Source organism: Cupressus sempervirens, chromosome 3, assembly GCF_028749045.1.
Source record: "Cupressus sempervirens isolate cs-2001-9-10 chromosome 3, ASM2874904v1, whole genome shotgun sequence".
NCBI lineage: Eukaryota > Viridiplantae > Streptophyta > Pinopsida > Cupressales > Cupressaceae > Cupressus > Cupressus sempervirens.
Window position 1 is genome coordinate 230,621,772 of NC_143120.1, and position 19,151 is coordinate 230,640,922.

A 19,151-nucleotide genomic window follows, 5' to 3' on the forward strand; every position below is an offset into this window, starting at 1 on the left:
ACACCTGTTGTCTTTATTTGGAAGTGATGCCTAGATTGCTTACTTTGCTCTATAGTTTGAACTTATGCTTCCTGTGCAAGAATTAAAGTCTCTACTTCTTTTGCTGTTATATCTTGAGTGTACAAGCAATCCTTGACGTGCTTTTGTTGCTGTTTCACCAATTAAAGCAAAAGGTTTCAAAACTAATATAGTTTGTCCCTTTAATACTTTTCTTTTTCTATTATTCATATGCAGACATATCAATCCCACATGCTAAGCTTATCATGTTTTCACCAGTTTTAAAAATTAAAAAGTTTCAAAGCAAAATGAATTGTCCCTTTAATACTTTTATTTTTCGTGATTAATCTCTCTATGTGCTGATGTATGTCTGTATTCCATTGAGATGAATAGCATGCAAAATGATGAAAGTGAGATGAAGTGAGCTATCAGCGTTGCTTAGATCCATTGGATCTAACCCTTTCTCTTTTGTGGACGCAGGGATTGGAAGCACAAGAAAAGCGAGATATGGAACAGCAAGACGGTGGATGCAGATGGACGTCACTACACCAATCATCACAAGCAATGACTGGTGCCCATGACCTTTTTCTCCTTTTTCTCTTTTTTCATGTTACTGATTTCATTAGGGTATAGATGTATGTCAGCACGTAGAGACTACTCTCACAGTCAGATGTGTGGGAGAAATTTACTTTCAGCATTTAATTTCTGTCATGACTTGCTCCATCATGCAAAAATTGAACATTATTTCAAAATGAATAAAAATACTTCTTTTTTTATGCATTTTCTGAAAATTACTTGAAAGTAATAAGCATGTATTTTCCTTCATTTGAACATGTGTGAAAAATGAACAACAAGTACATTATCTCCCCTACACAGTCGGGGTGTAGGGGAGGTGGTTGACTAGGTTACCACAAAATTGGGAGGTAGTGACTTCTACCATTTGGGTTCCCCACAGATTGGCACTGATGTTGGATGTTCCTTTGATGCAGTTGTGCCATTCTTATTTTTCTATCTTGGTGACTTTTATTTAGTTGATGTATCTATGTACTCATGCATCTTGTATCTTGAGATCCTACAGCATGATGTACTTGTATTTATTGCATACCCTACAACATGTGCAGTGGATGTTGTTTATTTGGATGTACTTTATTGTATCAATTGTACTCATGCATTTGCTTGTCAGATTATGTATCTATTATTTCATTTTAGTTATGGACATGGTACTTAAGATTAAATCTAATTAATCAAAAATGCACACACGACTCAACATGAAAGAACCCTCGAGAAATAGACAATTGTAATTGCATTGCTTGTGTGTATTTGATGAGTATGTTTTATATTGCTTCCATGTTGTTAACTTGATGTTGTATACACTCGTTAGGAAAAAAAAATGGTTCAGTAAACATTGTAAATAGGTCAACTGCACTTGATTTCCTGAGCAAGGAATGACATCTCTCCTATTGTGCCTACTATGCCGAGCTAATCAACTATAAGGGATGAAGCATAACTAGGAAGCAAGGTAAGCATCCCACTAAAGTAGACCATCTCATATGGATGTCAAAATCCTGCCACCAACGCCAAGGGGACCAAAGTTCCACTCTTGGGCTTAGCATGAAGTTGGCTTGGCCAAACCTACCTTGACTCAATTCCTATGATCAAGATTTGATCTATAGTATAGAGAGATTGTATTTAAGTCTGAATAAAATTAAGCCAGCTAATACTATTAGTCTGTATAATATATGCACACAATGGTGTTCCCTATGTGATTGCAGGGTTTATAATTAAAGCATAATATAGAGAACAAGTTTTTGGCTTAATCAAGAAGGAGACATTACAGCAGGGAGATACTCATAATACACACAAACCTCAAGGTATGGGGAGGTAATAGCTAATTTAACACTTTTCTATGTGCTAGTACAACATAATTTCCTTGCATATGAAGCCACGTGCATGAGAATAACTCACCCCAGTAAATGAAATGGAGACCTCATCCCAAATGCCCGTGTTTCTATCCCTACAAACCAAAGCCACAATAAAATAAATTTAGGAAAATAGAACACCAGACAGAAAATCAGATAAATTTTCTTGAAAAGTTTAAGTTTATTTTACACAAAATTCAGATAAAATTTTTGATGTTTGCACCCTGAAGCACACAATGCTGCAAATGCTTTCAGAAGCCAGGCCAGTAAAGATCTTTGCTGCCTCTGACCAATAAGTTTAGATTACCTTATAGGTGCCATCCAATCCCAGCCCTGAACATATTGAGTTGCCACGTCTTTACCAATCTGTAAACACAGAAATCAACCACAGGTCAGTAGCAATTATTGAAAGCAAACAAATAAATGAAACAAAACTAGCCTGTAGCAGAAACATTTATACAAATATTTTTACATAATAAACAAAGAAGTTGTTACACTTCTACATTTTATTTGAACATGAAGGCAAATAACATGACCATATCCTACTACTGCTAAGAAACAACCAGAACTCTAGCTCATGCAAGTTAAGCAATAGTGGTTATCTTAACCTTGCATAGTCACACATATCATGCAAGTTAAACGTGCACACAAAATTGTCATGTTACAACTGCTAAGAAACAATCAGAACTCTAGCTCAGGCAAGTTAAGCAATAATGGTTATATTAACCTTGAACAAAGGAGATAATTAATTAATTATTTTAGAAATTAATGATAAAGGGATTCCTGAGCTTAATGATAAAATATAGTGTATAATTTACATAAACTTTTTATTATCATTTTTTACTTGTTTTCTGAGGTGTTATCACAATTCCTTTCATCTCTTTGCATATGCATAGTCTAACTGTATATATAATATACATAAATATTTTTGATAAAGTTATATATTTTTTTATATACACAGTCATACGCATCCGCATCCCCCCCAAAAAAAAAAAAATCCTGCATCCCACATGTGCTTCCGGATCCGCATCCGAATCAGTAACTTAGGTTTTAAATGTACTTTTCAGGGCCTCCACTTGCAGATGAAACAACTAAAAACCTTGTCTTGAAGAAAGTCTGTGTTTAAAATTCTATAAGACAGTTTGACTTCAACTGCAAAAGATTGGGAAATTCCAGATGATGATTAAATATTTATGTTCTTGTGGCATAAATTAATTTCTCTTGCAAAAATATTTGACAGACTAAAGGAAGGTCATTTTAGGAAGGTTATCATTGAAGATTAGTGCTTTTTTAATAAATTTATTTTGGCCTTGTAAATTTTCAGCCAAAGTTCAATTATCTGCAAAAGACTTTCCATTGTTAAAGATAAGTTCTAATTTTCTTCTGAAAGCAGTAACATAGAATAAACACAGAAGCCAGACTCAGAATACTACATTGATTTGCAGGATTCTATATTTTGTTTTCGATAAAAATGGGAGACAACCAAAAAATTCATCACAACCAAGGATATGGAATGCATTATGATGGTTGAGAAGTACAGTGGATTCAGCTCTTATACATGGAAAGTTAAAATGCAGTTGCATCTTCTAATAGGTCAAGGTGATTTCTAAGCCAGGGATGGTAGGATAGTCAGCCTGCGAAATTGGCATATGAAATTCCTTGCGGAGCGAAGAACACTTTTGTATAGTACAGGTATTCTTCAAATTTTTACCCCAGGATCGCAATCTTAGGACAAGCTCAATCCATCTGCTCCAGGAGTAGAGCATAAATTATCAGGAATTGAGGATGATAGAACCATGTCATAACTCATCTAGACATAATTAATACAGAATTGCATTAGTTTAAGCAGCACAAGAGTGGTCACCTTGTTGGCAAACATGATCTTCACTTTCACAAAACTTAACTACACAGTGACACACAAAGTGAGGGGAGCCTTTTTAAGCCATAGATGGGCTCCACAACAAGATATCAGAATTTCAGAGAAAATATTGTACTTTGTCCAACTGGAAAGTGCATCATTTGGGTTGACAACAGCATGGACACCAGTAAAGGTTCCAGGTAGCGCAAAGTCATTTAAGATGTCAGTGGTGGTGTTGTCAATGTTGATTCCAATGCCAATTTGAACTTGAGAATAGTGTGGCCAAGGATGCCTCAGTTATAAATGTCTTTCATCCCTGTGAAGATCAATATGCCAAATCAAAGGCCCAAAAAAGTTGATTTATAAAACATCATTTATCATTAGTCAATTACTTATTAGTTTTGAGTGATACTTATGTAATATACTAATTTGTTTTCCAAAAGTTGAATTATTGTCAGACCAACAATGTTTCTTCCAAAACATCTTTAGCTTTAACTTCTTAGCAATCAGTGCCAGTCTTGGGACAATATACAAAGAAATATTTAAAGAACATTGTCCACCATGTTTCTGATATATCTCCATCCTGGAAACATCTTGGCCACAAGATTAGACCAAAGAGATTAAGGAATTTGTCTAGGTGTGTCTAGTAATCATGGATCAACTGTGCAAAAACATGTCATCAATAATAAGTACATTGTTACTACCTTGCAGTAATTCTAGAATGTATCATTCCTAAGTCACGTTCATGGAAATCATGACCAATGTAGTGAAATACAGTAAACACTTCAGAATAGACATTACATATAAATCCTATGGCACACAGAATGAACAATTCATGTGCACCATAAAGTTACAAATCACAAGCTCAGGAAGAAAACTGGAAGTGGGAAGCATACATCATGATCTCCACCTTGGCCTCCTTCAATTGGAATACGTCCCGGATGATCGGGTGGATAAACAAGAACTGCAAGAAAGTTGTCTCCATCATTATGAAGAATATCTGTAACATCTAATGTGTGCCTCCGGAACATTCCCTTTGGCAATACATTCTTGTGTCCATTTAAATAGACCTCCGCAGAGTAATTGATGCCTCTGAACTTCAGCCATGCATGTGCATTTGCAGACTGTGAAGAGGAAAAGATAACAAATTAAATACAATCATATATCAAAGCCTTTCGATTTTCCATACTTAAAAACCAAAAGAACTTCAACACCAAGCAAAAACTAAGATTTCTTCATACACCATTCGCATTGAAATTGGTACCCAAGTAAAATTCAAAAAGTCTAAATGTTGAAGAATTCTTCTATTGTAATATCGAAAGGTCAATGATACCGGGCATCTGCTCTTTTATAAGTGATCACACTTTTGTGTGTCCCATCAATCCATTCTGTTTATTCGTTGACATAAATATGTATCAAAAATTTAGACTTTTCCGAAAGCATTTGAACAGTACTTTCATACCATAGTATTTGTTGGAAGGTAGGGCTAATTGATAAGTTCTAGAATTGTCATATAGAAAGGACAACTATGTAGGATTTTGAGGTCAAGGAACAGAATGAATGTGGACTCCATTTTGTAAAGAGTTGTCATGATCTAGAATTTCTACATGCAGAGGGACAAGCAGCTTGAATTACAAATTCCAATGGTCAGAATCAAACAAAATTCATTAACACAATAGGAATTGAGACGGATAATTTCAATGGTCAAGCTCTTTGTTATTGACTACATTATCACTCTGCTGCATCTGATGAGCAAATGCTGATGCTGGAAGGTTGGATGCAGAGGAGGGAAGGGAAATGGAATTAGCCAAGTAAAGACCTCCAAAAGGATATTGATACCAGCTAGTATATCCTCATACGAATGAAAGGTAAATAAGAACAGTAGAAAATAGAAGAAAACATCCTGCCAAGACCTTTGTGACTTTGTGTGCTCCACAATCTGTATTAACAATTCAATATAATTAAAAGGATAAGCATTGTATGAAAAATGCAAAGAAGATAAATATATGTAAATCAATAAGCATAACAACTTCTGGGTAAGGCAAAGCACATTCTAAACAAATAAAATATATAACTTTATATATATATAATAGTAACTTTAATATTTAATTTGTAATATTAGAATAACTATATTAATAATTAAAGTTAAATATTTAGATTTTAATATTATAACCAACTTCACAAAGGGATGCAACTCTTCACTTAGCACAATATAAATGAGAAGCAATCTCATTAGGTAACAATAGCATAGGAGATTTATAAATACATATCATATATCTGAAATATTTCAGATTAGCAATAGTTGAAATTTGGGCAGTAAGGGTCGCCAATACCACAGCATCAAGCAGCAAGAAAGTAACGCTACAGGTCTATAAAATAATTATTTATTACTGGAAGTTAAAGTTCCACGATTCTTCTATACTTAATACTTATAGCTTTATTAATGTGGAAAAAGTCTAAACTTCACTGAAAGGCCAAATATTAAGTAAAGTGTGGGTTCTTTGCAAATAATTAATGAATTGAAATATTAAATGCCCTTTATGGTTTGGACAAGGTAAATATATTAATCCTCATATTTTCTGTAAATGAAATATTTGTTAATACATTGAACTTTGCTTCGGTTGTGAATATTGTGCCCTGCATAGTTCATGAATAATATTCGGGTGTGTATCTTTCATGGTGGCATGAATAACTCCTTTAAGCAAATCAAAGATCTCTTTCTACGATGGGAAAACCAGTGTCTTTGCTGTGGTATGCACTCGTATTTGGTTTGAGTTTCAGTTTTTTCATAGTGCAAGGCTTAGGAATCATCCATTCCATGCCATAAAGCTTTTAAATGCTGCGGGACCCTTCCTCCTGAGTAGCGACTGTGAGGGAAGGGTTTGAAAAACTCCAGCATATAAAGAAATTATTTTTAAGCACACATCTGCACTTTTTGTTGTGCATATTGCTGAATGTAAAGGTTCAGTTCTACGTAGAAATAGAAGAAACTCCATACCTCCTAAATATAGCCCTGCAAATGATGGTGATTGAGCAGTAGCTATTTATCATTGCTGGGCAAATAGTAATCGCCTAAGGTGCCAGCATTGCTGGAAGTTTATGGCATTCTGATTGTAAGAATGGCAGCATCCTTATCTTGGTCTTGGCATTGCAATATTGAGACCTCATTCTGTGTGCTGAATGGTCTTCATCAACTTCGGCTTTTAAGATTGGTTTCCCAAAAGAGTCTGAAGTGTTGGTTTAGCAGCTGCTCAATATTCACTACCATGAATTCATCATTTTCAGACTGAATTTCACTTTATGATATCACTCTTTAGGTGGCAAGTTAAATTCCTGTGCTCGGTATTGTCTCTCTTAACACAAGTTACCCAATAATAGTGCTACTTTAAGTGTTGCAGCATTTTAGAGGAATTCCAGATTATTGTTCATTTACAGATTTAATATTACAAAGAAGCAAGCAAGTTGTTCGATAAAATATCCAAGTGGAATAGGAAAATTTGAGGATGGAATTCCTTAGGGACATTACACATGTCAGCATTAGAATTAATTAATCTCTTATTATGGGCTGCACTAATTTTGAATATGGCAGAAAGTTAAATAAGAAGTATTAATATAGAGTTTTAGGCCATACATCTATTTGTGGAGGTAAATACAAAGGCTGCAGCTGTAATGTGTTTGATATGCATTTACTATCATTTTCTGGACAGTTTGCAATGCTGGCTGAAACAGATTTATTTATTCTTATCCTATCTTTGGACTGCCAGTTTCAGAATCTATTCTGGGTGTGTATGAGGCAGCATGGTAACGTTTTTAATTAAGCCATTTTATATTCTAAAGGAAACTTGTCTACTTCCTTGATCAAAAGGATATATCCCCAAATATTATTGCAGTCCAATAAAAGCCATTTCATTTAGTATAAACCATTTCTTGTTTTCAGTCAGACATATTATTGAATCTGGCAGTGCACTTGTAATGAATATAAAAAAATTGAGCACGGTGGAGTTCAGAAATAATCATCAGGCGTGAAATTGTTCTTATTTTTGGTGCTGCATTTCTTGCTTTCAGTCAGATATGTTATTGAATCTGACAGGGCACTTGTAATGAATACCAAAAAATCAAGCACGGTAGAGTTCAGAAATAATCGTCAGGCATGCAATTGTTCTTATTTTTGGTGCTGCATTAACATTTCTCTGACCTGGGCATTTTACAAAGGGTCTTGTAGCTACTAACTATTACAGCACTGAATATAGCAGAGTCATGACTTTTGTCTGTAGTAAAAAGGAGATTATAGAGGTGTGAAGGTAGTGTTGATCATTTTCTCTTTCGGGTTGGGTGTTTTATGTATTGACAGCAGTGCAATATGCTTGGCTAAATGGAAACAAAAAGGACTCAAGGCTGTTGCTGAGTAAGGCAGCACTGAATATAGCAGAGTCGTGACTTTTGTCTGTAGTAAAAAGGAGATTATAGAGGTGTGAAAGTGGCATTAGTGATTTTCTCTTTCAGGTTAGGCATTTTATGTATTGACAGCAGTGCAACATGCTTCGTTAAATGAAAACAAAAATGGACTCAAGGCTGCATGTAAGGATATTGATGGAGATAATGGGAGTTAAATATTCTGGGAGATGCGATCATTGTGACTTGCAGCAGTTTGCAAAGAGTATTAAAAGAAAAGGAGTTGATGCATTGAGTTTGGAGTGTGAAGCAAGAGTGGGAAAACAACAAATCAAAGCACTGAGTTTGGACTGTGAAGGAAGAGTAAGAAAATGACTGAGTCTACCTCCCCAGGGACGGGGATATAAGTTGATAGAATGTGTGATTTCTATGTGAGATATTGTGTTTGAATTGTTCATAATAAAGGAAGATGTCAGTGATTTGAGCAGACTGAAAATGTGATTTTTCAAGAGGATGTTATTCTAGTGTCCAAGTTTTGCAATTGAGTTGGTGCCCTCAAACTGAGCTTGGTGCCTCACCTAACTGGAATTGGTGCTTCAGCTAATCAGAGTTGGTGCATCAGCTAATCGGAGTTGGTGCTCAGCTAATCAGAGTTGGTGCTTTGAGGAGAGTTGGAACTTCAGCTGATTGAAGTTGGTGCTTTGAGGAGGGTTGGAGCTCTGTGAGTTGGTGCTCACCTTTGTAATCTGGGTTAGTGCCCATTTGTTAATTAAAGCTAGCTTTTTACCCAAAAGGGTTTTCCATGAGAAATTGGATGTTTGCATCTTGATAGTTGCTCTCTTTATGTTTTATGTGGTTGATGCATTTGAAAGTTTATAAATTTGAAATGTTGATTCAACCCCGCTCCTATAATGTCCCCTTCTTGGGATTGCCCTAATATTTTCCCTAAAATCATAAATTCCATTAAAACAAAAATTGCAAGATGGTTAGAGACAATTTTTTTGATAAATCCAAATTTAGGTCCTGCAACACCAAAAAGGAAACAAAAGCACAAATATACATTAATAGACCAAATATATTGTTAACACAATATAATCTATCGTATATATTTGTAAGTTGATAAAAAGAGTTCCAATCCATTACATGTAAAAAGAGTTCCAATCCATAACATGTAATGTGTGGTACTTTGCTTTCCTAAAGGTGGATGGAAATAATACATAAGGGTATCCTAGCCCAACCCAAGGCCCAAGGGCGTAACCCTATCCCATTGGGCCCCATAATTTGGGGTTGGTGCACCCAGTGGACCTCACGATTCCCCTTATTGTAACTTCCTCCATCAATGAGGGTTATTCTTTGCAAGATAGTGTCCTTGTACTATGTAACTTATGCCCATCCCAATTCCACCATAGGCCTTACCTAGTGCCTTTGTATGATGTAGCACAATTCATTCCACTGCAGGCCTTATCTCATCTTGTGAGGTGTGAGGTAATAATCTTAATGCAGTTGAAGTGTAGATAAACATAGTACTTTACCTATGTCACCCATTCTTACATGAAAAATTCCGGTATGCTGATGTATATGCCTTAAAACATACAAATATATATTGCAATTGAAATACACAGCCTGATATTAACTCGATTGCATAACAATTCAACATATATTATTTTCTTGGAATCAATGTAATGTGTAATAGAAATACATGTTATCAGTATTATCAATATTGCTGATGTTTAATAGCTTCAGTCAAATAAACCTATATTTATCATTATATATGAAATATAATTTATTTATATATATATGTGTGTGTGTGTGTGTGTGTGTGTGTGTGTGTGTGTGTGTGTGTGTGTGTGTTTATTATGATTAAATTTGTTATTATATTAATTATCTAATTAATAAATAGACACGTTCCATGAAGGGACATGTCGCTTCATGGCTTATTCTCAATATATAAATAAGAGATTGCTCTCATTTGGTAAACACATACCTAACATGGCAGTGCTTAGTACATTTGCAGCAGATCCGAAAGTCAACATGGTACCAGAGCAGGAACGAATCTTTAGGATCAGCATAAGAGTGGCACGCACTGAAGTTTTGCAATCAATAAGGTTGACGATGGCGAGTCGCATCTGTGTCAAGCTTGTGTTTGGAAAATGTTGCAGTTGGATCAGGCTATAAGGGATAACTGGCTTGATGCTTTGATATCCCTGCGAAAAAGCCTGCGGCTGAAGATCTGCTAGGGAAATTGTCTGCCTGACAAAATGGATATCACAAGTTCAATTGTATTAGAGTCTGCTCGTGGCTTGCTGCTCTTGCTTCATGCAAGAGTGGAATCGTTGAGTGCAGGATTGGTTAGCAGAATCCACAAAAGTCTCATATCGGTTTTGGAGGAGCAATGTCAACTCGACCCACAGTTGCATGAGGGGGTGTAAGTCCACAATTACATAGCAGTGTGTGGGTTCACAATCTGTGAACCTGAAAGACAAACAGACCACCAATCATCATGTGGCGCGCTTATCAAAGCAGTCTTCTTTTGTAAGAGCTTGTGAGATATGGAGAAGATAGAAAATACACTTGGTTACTCCTTGGACAAGTGTACGCAGTTGGGGAAGGAAGAATGTGTTTGTTTGGTGCAATGGGGTGATGTGTCTATTCACCAGGTGGCAGCAGCACACGATTCCTACTAGCAATGACATGGAGTTTAGTTTTCATGAAGGGCAGAAATGTTCAACACACATTAAAATGAAGAATTTGTGTTCAGCTACTATTGTTGTGAATTACACAAAACGGGCAAAAACAACCTCCAAAATGCAATGATCAGAGTGTTGTAATAATAGATAAGCTTCTATTATTAGTTAACGGTTATCGATTTGTAATCTATTGTAAATATTAGAAAGTTTCTAATATTAGTTAGTCTATAGTTATTCATTAGCTCTCTTTTAGCTAAAATAGAAAGTTTCTATTTTTTTACAATCGTTTCCTAAGTAAACATTGTTTCATTCTTTTTTATATATAGACCTCTTGGTCTCTATTAATATTAAGCAAGTATTTTACTAATTACTTTGTAATAGAGAGTGCAGGATGGCTATTAATTGAGAACAGTAACTTGGATGAAAAGAGGAGTAGATGCGCACAAATACAGACAGCTGTGCGATATACCATTGCAGGAGGATCAGTAAGTGTACATAATTTTGACTATAGAAGACACGTAGGTAAATGTCACTAAACAGCCATACCATCTAATTCAAAGCATCTATGAACCCGTCACCCAAATGACAAATGTCACTTATACATTGACATAAGCCACCCAAAAAGGGATTACAATATGAGAAAAGTAAGATAAGATAATTCGATAAAATGCAGAAATCTTATGTGAAAAAAATGGTTATGAAACATTGCCAGTCCAAAAAGTATTAAGACTTTTTTTAATACTAACTCATCCCTTTGGTAATACTTAGAAAGGAAATGATAGTGAAGGGGCATCGAAATAAAGGAAGATGATTTAATACAAGAATCCCATTGAAATATGTAGAGATATAACAAGGTGAAAATCAAGGTTGGTATGTTATAATTTCTATATATTGAATATACTATCGTTTTGTTTGATAATTATTTTATTACATTTTATATATATATATATATATAAGGTGGGGAATTTTCTTATATATAATATATATAGGTGGGGAATTTTCTTAAATAAATATAAAGTGCCATTATATATATGATGAAATGTAAATTTATATATATATATATATATATATATATAAGATGGAATATATGCATATATGTTTATAGTATATATTTAAATTAAACATCTATCTATATTATATTGGTATGATCTTATTATAGGGAATTGTTTCTTATTCTTGAGTATTATATCAATGTTTCTCTTATTTTTTGTATTTCAATACATACTATAAGAGTTATTTGCCTTATCTTTTCTTTTGATGCTCTCGCAAAAAAAGGAGTATTGAAATCATATTCAAAGGGAGTTTGACACTTCTTCGTATTATGAAGTAATTGGAAAATATTTGCTTGTTATTAACAGTGATCAAGAGATCGATTTATACAAGAGACTAAACGATGTTTCCTTAAGAAACAATTGTAAAGAATAGAAACCTAAATATTAGTTTCTAATATTTACAGAAGATTACAATAGATAACTATTAGATACTAAACAACGATAATAGAAACTATCTATTATCATAATACCCTTCCTTAATGGTTAATCTATCCAAACCACGAAGCTGTCAAAAAGCGTAAAAGGAATATTTTGTTTGCTCAAGGGGCTCCACACTGCTCGCCACGGGTTGCAAACCAAATTGCTTAGATAGGGTAGCTAAGCCCTTCTGACATTCAAACTTCATGTGCCCAAACTTGTGGCAATACTTGCATTGTATGTTTTGCTTTTGGGAGCCTTCTAAATCTAGAGCAAATGATGTTTGATGAGAAGACTATTGTTTTGATAATGCTCCAAAACTTTACAGATGAGCATAATGCTCCAAAACAAACCGCAAAAAGCCATAATTTTTTAGGTGAAAAATCAATCAAAACCCAACATAATTTTTGTGGTGAAAAATCAATCAAAACCCAACATAATTTTTCAAGTGAAAAAACAATCAAAACCCAACATGATTTTTGTGATGAAAAATCAATCAAAACCCAACATTACAAAGCTTCATTTTTTTGTACGAAAAACGGTAAAACCAAATAGATAATTTGAGGAAAAAAATACAAACCCACAAAGGAATCCCACACAACTTTGCGAATTACAAAATCAGAAATTTTTAAGGGAAATTTAATAGAAACCCATTAAAAATATATATATAGGGAACAAAATATGAAAACCAATTAGAATTTTTTTTAAGGAAAACAATTATGTAAACACACCTGAATTTTTAAGAGAGGCAAAACACGAGACTTTGCATGGCAAAGCAGCGCATGCAAGTACATGCAACCCTCAAAAAGTAGAGACCCAAAAAATTTGAAGGGTGACCTAGAAGAGAGCTCGAAAAACTTAGAAAGAATATGTTGTCGATTTTTGGATTGGTTGGCTTGAAAATCAAGGCACCCAAAAAAAATCTAATGACAACCCAGTTGAGCTCTCGAAAAACCCAACAAGAATTTGGAATTTTAAAAAAATTCTGAACCCAAAAATTAGGGTTTCAAAAAAAACGACCCTGTTGCAAAAAAACCACAAAAATGGCAGAAATGTGCAGAAGAAACAGACGCATTGCAAAACAGAACCAGAAGTGGTGGATTCAAATCTCTCAAAATGGAAACCTTAATCGGATTATAGAGAGAGTTGGAAGCAAATATGCATATAAATAATTTCAAAAATTAAAGGCAGATGGCTCTGATACTATATTAAGAAGTAATTGGAAAATATTTGCTCGTTATTAACAATGATCAATAGATCAATTTATACAAGATTCTGAACAATGTTTCCTTGAGAAACAATCGTAAAGAATAGAAACACTCTATTCTAGAAACAGGAAAACTAAATATTAGAAACATTCTAACATTTACAAAAGATTACAATAGATAACCATTATATACTAAAAAAAGATAATAGAAACTATCTATTATCGTAATACTTCAAAGGTAAAGGAGCTCAGAAGATTGATGTTCAAAGGGACTCTAATACGTTCGTCTGAAGGAGCGGATAGAGGATATGTTTCAATTGATCTTTGAAGATCTTGATCATATTAGAAGCAAAGGGAGTTTTGACTTCATGTGAACTTTTGGTATCATGTGTGTAATTGCATGATCTAATGGACCTACCCCCTATGTACATCATGACGAAGTCATGACTTCCGAATGATTATCACTTGTATTTGTAAAAGTTATTGAAAAGTGGCAATCTTATAATAACTTAACTCTCTATTATGATGGATATCTTAAGATGTCTATGTAGATCATGATAGATTATACTTTGTATGATGAATGTTTATATGGTATGCATTATGAGAATGTGTCTGCACATACCTAATAAACATTTTGAGTACATGTTGAATGTTATCCATGTTGGGCAGATATTTTGCAACCGACAATTTTGTGAAAATCCAATCGCAAAATAGGTCGACCAGCCACAGCATATGAGACTAAGTCTCTCCTATATTAAAGGGAAGGCTCTCTCTTCTCACCGTTCCTTGAATCAACTCAAGGTAAGCAAGATGTTGAGAGATTTTGTAAGAGGTATCACCAATATTCTTTCCTCTTATCCTCTTAACTTTCAAGAAAGAATCCACTTACCAATGGAGCGAGTAATGGGTAAGATGAAATCTCTAACACTTCTATCTAGTAGCTAGAAACGGTGATACTGATCATAGTTCCGAGAATCACAACAATTCACATGATTCGGCGATTCGATTAAAGCCAAACAATTTTTGTAAATCGAATCAACAATATAAAGGGTTTATGAAATAAGTTACTAAATTTCAAGGATTTTTAAAATTTGCCAATTCATGGCCAATTCGATTCCGATTCATGGCCGATTAGCGATTTGATTTGGCCTTGTCCATTTCAATCTGATTCTAATTCTCGTTACTTTGATACCGTAAACCAACACCAACTCAAAGGCTGATTGAAAGTGTACCGGTTTGGCTCTAAATCCTGTTTGTCCAATTTATAAGAAAAATCACTACCATTGGGGCGCAAAGAATTCCAAAAGTAGATGATCTCTATTCTATAAGAAAAACCTCTACCATTGGGGCACAAAGACTTCCAAAAATAGGGAAATTCTAACTATTTTTCATGAGTTAGAGATGGTAACACAAGCTACAATCAAAGCTTCTAGTCTATGTATTACAACAACCGCTCCCAATCAAAGCTTCGGCTCCAATTGCTTCTTAACTTCACTATGCTCTATTATTGAAAACACAATAATAACATGAATCAAAGACAATAGGCACAAATTACAGTCAAAGCTTCCAATTTGTCCTATCACAATTGCTTCTTTCATTCACTTTTCTCCCAAATTGGTACTACACAATTAAAGTTATGCTTGCACAAGTTTGGCAAAGCTTTCTTGCATAGAACAAAAGATGATTTTTACAATAAGGGGGCACTCCTTTATATAGGCAAAGCAGTTGAGAAAAAGATGAAGGAAAAAGTGGAAGCAACTCAACCAACTTTGAACTTTTCCAAACTAAACAAGAGAAATTATTGAATTACATGTCATAAGGACATGTAAATCAAATTACATGTAATTACACAATTTCATGCAATACATCCTCTCCAATCTATAAACATGAAAGAAGAAGAAGAAAATTAAAACTTTAAAACTATTGATTCCGAATGAATCGATCTTGTAGATTGTCGGCAAAGGCCTTGTACTCAATGCAATCCCAAATGATAACAGGATCGGAAGTTCCTGTATTTCGTGTGTCACTGCATTCACCTTGATAATCATGGTGTTGCATCTTTTGATAGCCTCTGACTCTCTTTGATGAATTGTCTGTTGTCATTTGAAAACTTGATGTGATCAAGCTTTTTCTCGCTCGAGTTGTCGTGAATTCTCCTTTGTAGACTGGCACATTCTAGAATCTCTGACACTTTGAAACATTCTCGATGGTGTCGAAATGTAAATTCGGAACAACTTTCAATGAGCACCTTTAACTCTTTTTTTCTTGAAACAAAGAGCATTTCTAGACAAACTCAGATTCTCAAGCATCCATTGGAAAAAAGGAGACCATATGAATAACTGCTTCTTTTAATTTGAAGCATGTCTTCTTAATGGGATGTCTCTATTCTTCGAAGGAGTTCTGACACATCTTGAAGAGTGCACCACAACACAAAGATCAAAACATCTTCCAATGAGATTGGATCAATGAAAACTTTGAGATTTGAGTTACAATGATGAATCCATGAGGGATGATTGTTCAAAGTATGGGTTACACTTATGGAACACGTATGATGACTTGAAATGAACCGGAAAGCATATGTATTTGGATGTAAAGAAACAAAGTCGAACATAGAAGAAAGGATTACATGTGGGCAAAAATGGGTTTTCATGTAAATGGCCAAGAATGCAAGCTAGGCACATAGGGACACGTGCAAATGATATCTTTTAGACTTTTAAAGGGTGACCTTAAGCCAAAATCGGGTTCTCTAGATGCAATCACATGTAAAATGATTTACATGTTAATTGTGACTTGATGTAAGTATGTAATTAGGTTAAGTGGGTTTGGAAAATAGATTTATATCTAAATGCATATGGATGGAGTTATATGTAATTGAGGATGGAGAGTGAGATTACATGTAAATGCAGATAGAGAGTGAGATTACATGTAATTGCTCTCAATATGTAATTGCATATGAAAGGAATGGATGTAAATATGTTTTGACGTATATTGGTGGAATACGGAAAGATGCGATGCATTTGAATGGAAAGGTGGAAAGTGAAATAGACACAATATGCACCTGCATTCTTGGGAAAAATTCAACTTCTTCCGAAAGAAGAAAAACGAGAAAGCAAGCAAACAAACAACAAAAACAAGCACAAAACAAACACATACCTTTGGTCTTAGACTCAAACATGTCAACAAGCAAGTTGCTTTCAAGTGCAAATTCGAATTTGGAGTTTGGGGAAAACCCAAAAGTGTGAAAACGAGAGTTTTCATCATATTTAGGGGCAAAATACACTTTTCATGGAATATCTATGAACAAGTCTGCAACATCAAGCTAAAATATACAACAAAATAGCAAGATAAGCATGAATTAATAAGTTTGAAAATGTCCAAATACGTGGAGATCAAAGAGCCAAAATAGCAGTTTGAAGATAAGTTTTCCTCCAAATTCAAAATCACAAGCAACTGACTTGACTCTTTCAACCTTGCAAATGATGGATATTGATGAGCATTGAATGGACGTTTAGGCATGGATATGCCAAAAATGTGGTCTTCAAACTCCAATGCACAAACCGTTTTTACCAGAAACTCCAAGTAGAACCCGTTTTTATCAAAAATCTGCTCTCAAGATGCATGAACATGAAACGTTTTTAGCATGGGAATTCAAATGTGATCTCCAGAGGCAATAGCATGCATTAAAACTCAAAAACGACCCCTACCGATCCAAACGTATGGACTGGAAATGCCATTTTTTTTAGGTGTTTTTAACAAGAACATGACAAAAAAAATGCAAAAATCTGGGTCGTTTTTACAAAACCGTGGCTAACAAATGCATATATATTGATCGTTTTTGGCTTGGGAATGCAAAAATGTCTTCCCTAAATGCTAATGCATGGATCCAAATGCAAAAATGTGGCTCCAAAATGCAAAAACTGAATGAAAAATCCAATTTTCTGGGCGTTTTTAGCAAAAAGTGGCGAAAAAGTGCATGTATTTGAGCCATTTTTGAATTGGGAATGCAAAATTGTGGTCTCCAATAGCATTTACATGTGTTGAAATGCAAAATCGAGGTCTACGGATGCATTTACTTGTTTAAAATGCCTTCATATGATGGCTGGAAGTGCAAATCACACTCTCAAGACCTCATTACATATTTAAAATATGTAATACATGCCATGTGTTTCGACATTTTTGGCTTTGGAGTGCAAAAACAGGGTCTTGGAGGGTGATTGCATGAGTTTTGAACACAAAATCGGATTCTCCAAGACACATTACACATATAATACATTGGTTGGAAGTGCAAATTGCACTTTGTAGTGCATTTGCATGTTTTAAAATTGTAAAACAATGCAACTCATGCAAAAACGCACTCTCCAACTCTCATTACATATTTTAAAATATGCAACATGGAAAACAATGCAAAACCCACTCTCAAAGGTGATTGCATATTTTAAAAGGACTCAAATATGCAAGTCTCACTCTAGAGGGCCCATTGCATATTTTAAGTTACCTGCATTTACATGTATAAGTGTTTTTAAAATGCCCTTTTAGTTCAAAATCGTGGTATTTAGAGGCATTTGCATATTTCCATGCAATTGAGTTGAAAGACATGTTTTGCACAACTTAAGTGATCAATTAAGCACATGTCTAATTGATTTTTGAGGAAATGTCACTTAATTGGGCCAAAAATAGCATTTGCATAATAAAATTAACTTATATGTTTTAAATAAAACATCAAGTTACCGAAAAAATAAATCAAACTATATAGTTAATATAGTCACTAAACTAAAAAGACTTGACGAAAGCCTTCAGTAAAAGAATTCATTATATTAATTGGAGTCAATTGATTGATCAATGTTATCCAATTAAATAATGAATTAACTTAGAGAAAAATGAAACTAAGTTGAAAAAGTTTTGTACTATTGCCTACATTTTGTGGTGACAAAATGTCAGACAACAATGCGAATTGATGTTCTGAAAGGCCATTACAAAGAGTACTTAGTGAATATCACGCAACTTGATGTTCAAAAGGCCATTACTCACAGTACATGGTGAATATCTTGCATCTCGACATCCTGGAAGGCTAATACTCAAAGAGTACTTGGTGAATATCTTGTGTTGATATTCTAGAAGACCAATACTCATGATACTAGATGCGATATCAAACATTATTTGAGTACTTGGTGAATATCATGTGTTGATATTTTGGAAGACCAATGTTCATGATATCAAACCTTATTTGAGTACTTGGTGAATATTATGCGTTGATATTGTGGAAGACTAATTTTCATGATATCAAACCTTATTTGAGTACTTGGTGAATATTATGCGTTGATATTCTGGAAGACCAATACTCATTATATCTAAATGTCACTTAGATTTTTTGGTGAATATCATGTGTTGATATTCTGTAAGACCAATACTCATGATATCAAAATGTTGGATATCTTTTGATCAAAGATATCCTTAAAATTTGTCATTACCAATGGTGTAATTTTTGTCTTGTAATTATTTTGCCTAGCTAAGAGGTAGTGTTGATGTTTGATAGCTTCAGTCGAATAAACTTGTGCATGTGTGTGTGCACGCATATGCATTATATTTTAGATATAAATTTATTGTTATATAAGAGAAATTAAT

At 34.3% G+C, this 19,151-nt stretch overlaps 1 protein-coding gene across 3 annotated transcripts in view; it reads right to left on the minus strand.

Annotated features, from left to right (window-relative positions):
- The window catches only part of LOC149565686 (glycoside hydrolase family 2 protein), a 258,916-nt gene that overhangs the window by 192,405 nt on the left and 47,360 nt on the right, over positions 1–19,151 (minus strand). For 2 of the 3 annotated variants that reach the window (XM_089819181.1, XM_089819182.1), the window contains exons 4-6: positions 4,671–4,898; positions 2,224–2,282; positions 1,963–2,011 (exon numbers count right to left, since the gene is read on the minus strand). In XM_089819181.1, coding sequence (XP_089675307.1) covers positions 1,963–2,011; positions 2,224–2,282; positions 4,671–4,898 — 336 coding nt within the window. The remainder of the gene's footprint in view (positions 1–1,962; positions 2,012–2,223; positions 2,283–4,670; positions 4,899–19,151) is intronic. The other variant, XM_089819183.1, reaches the window with a different exon arrangement.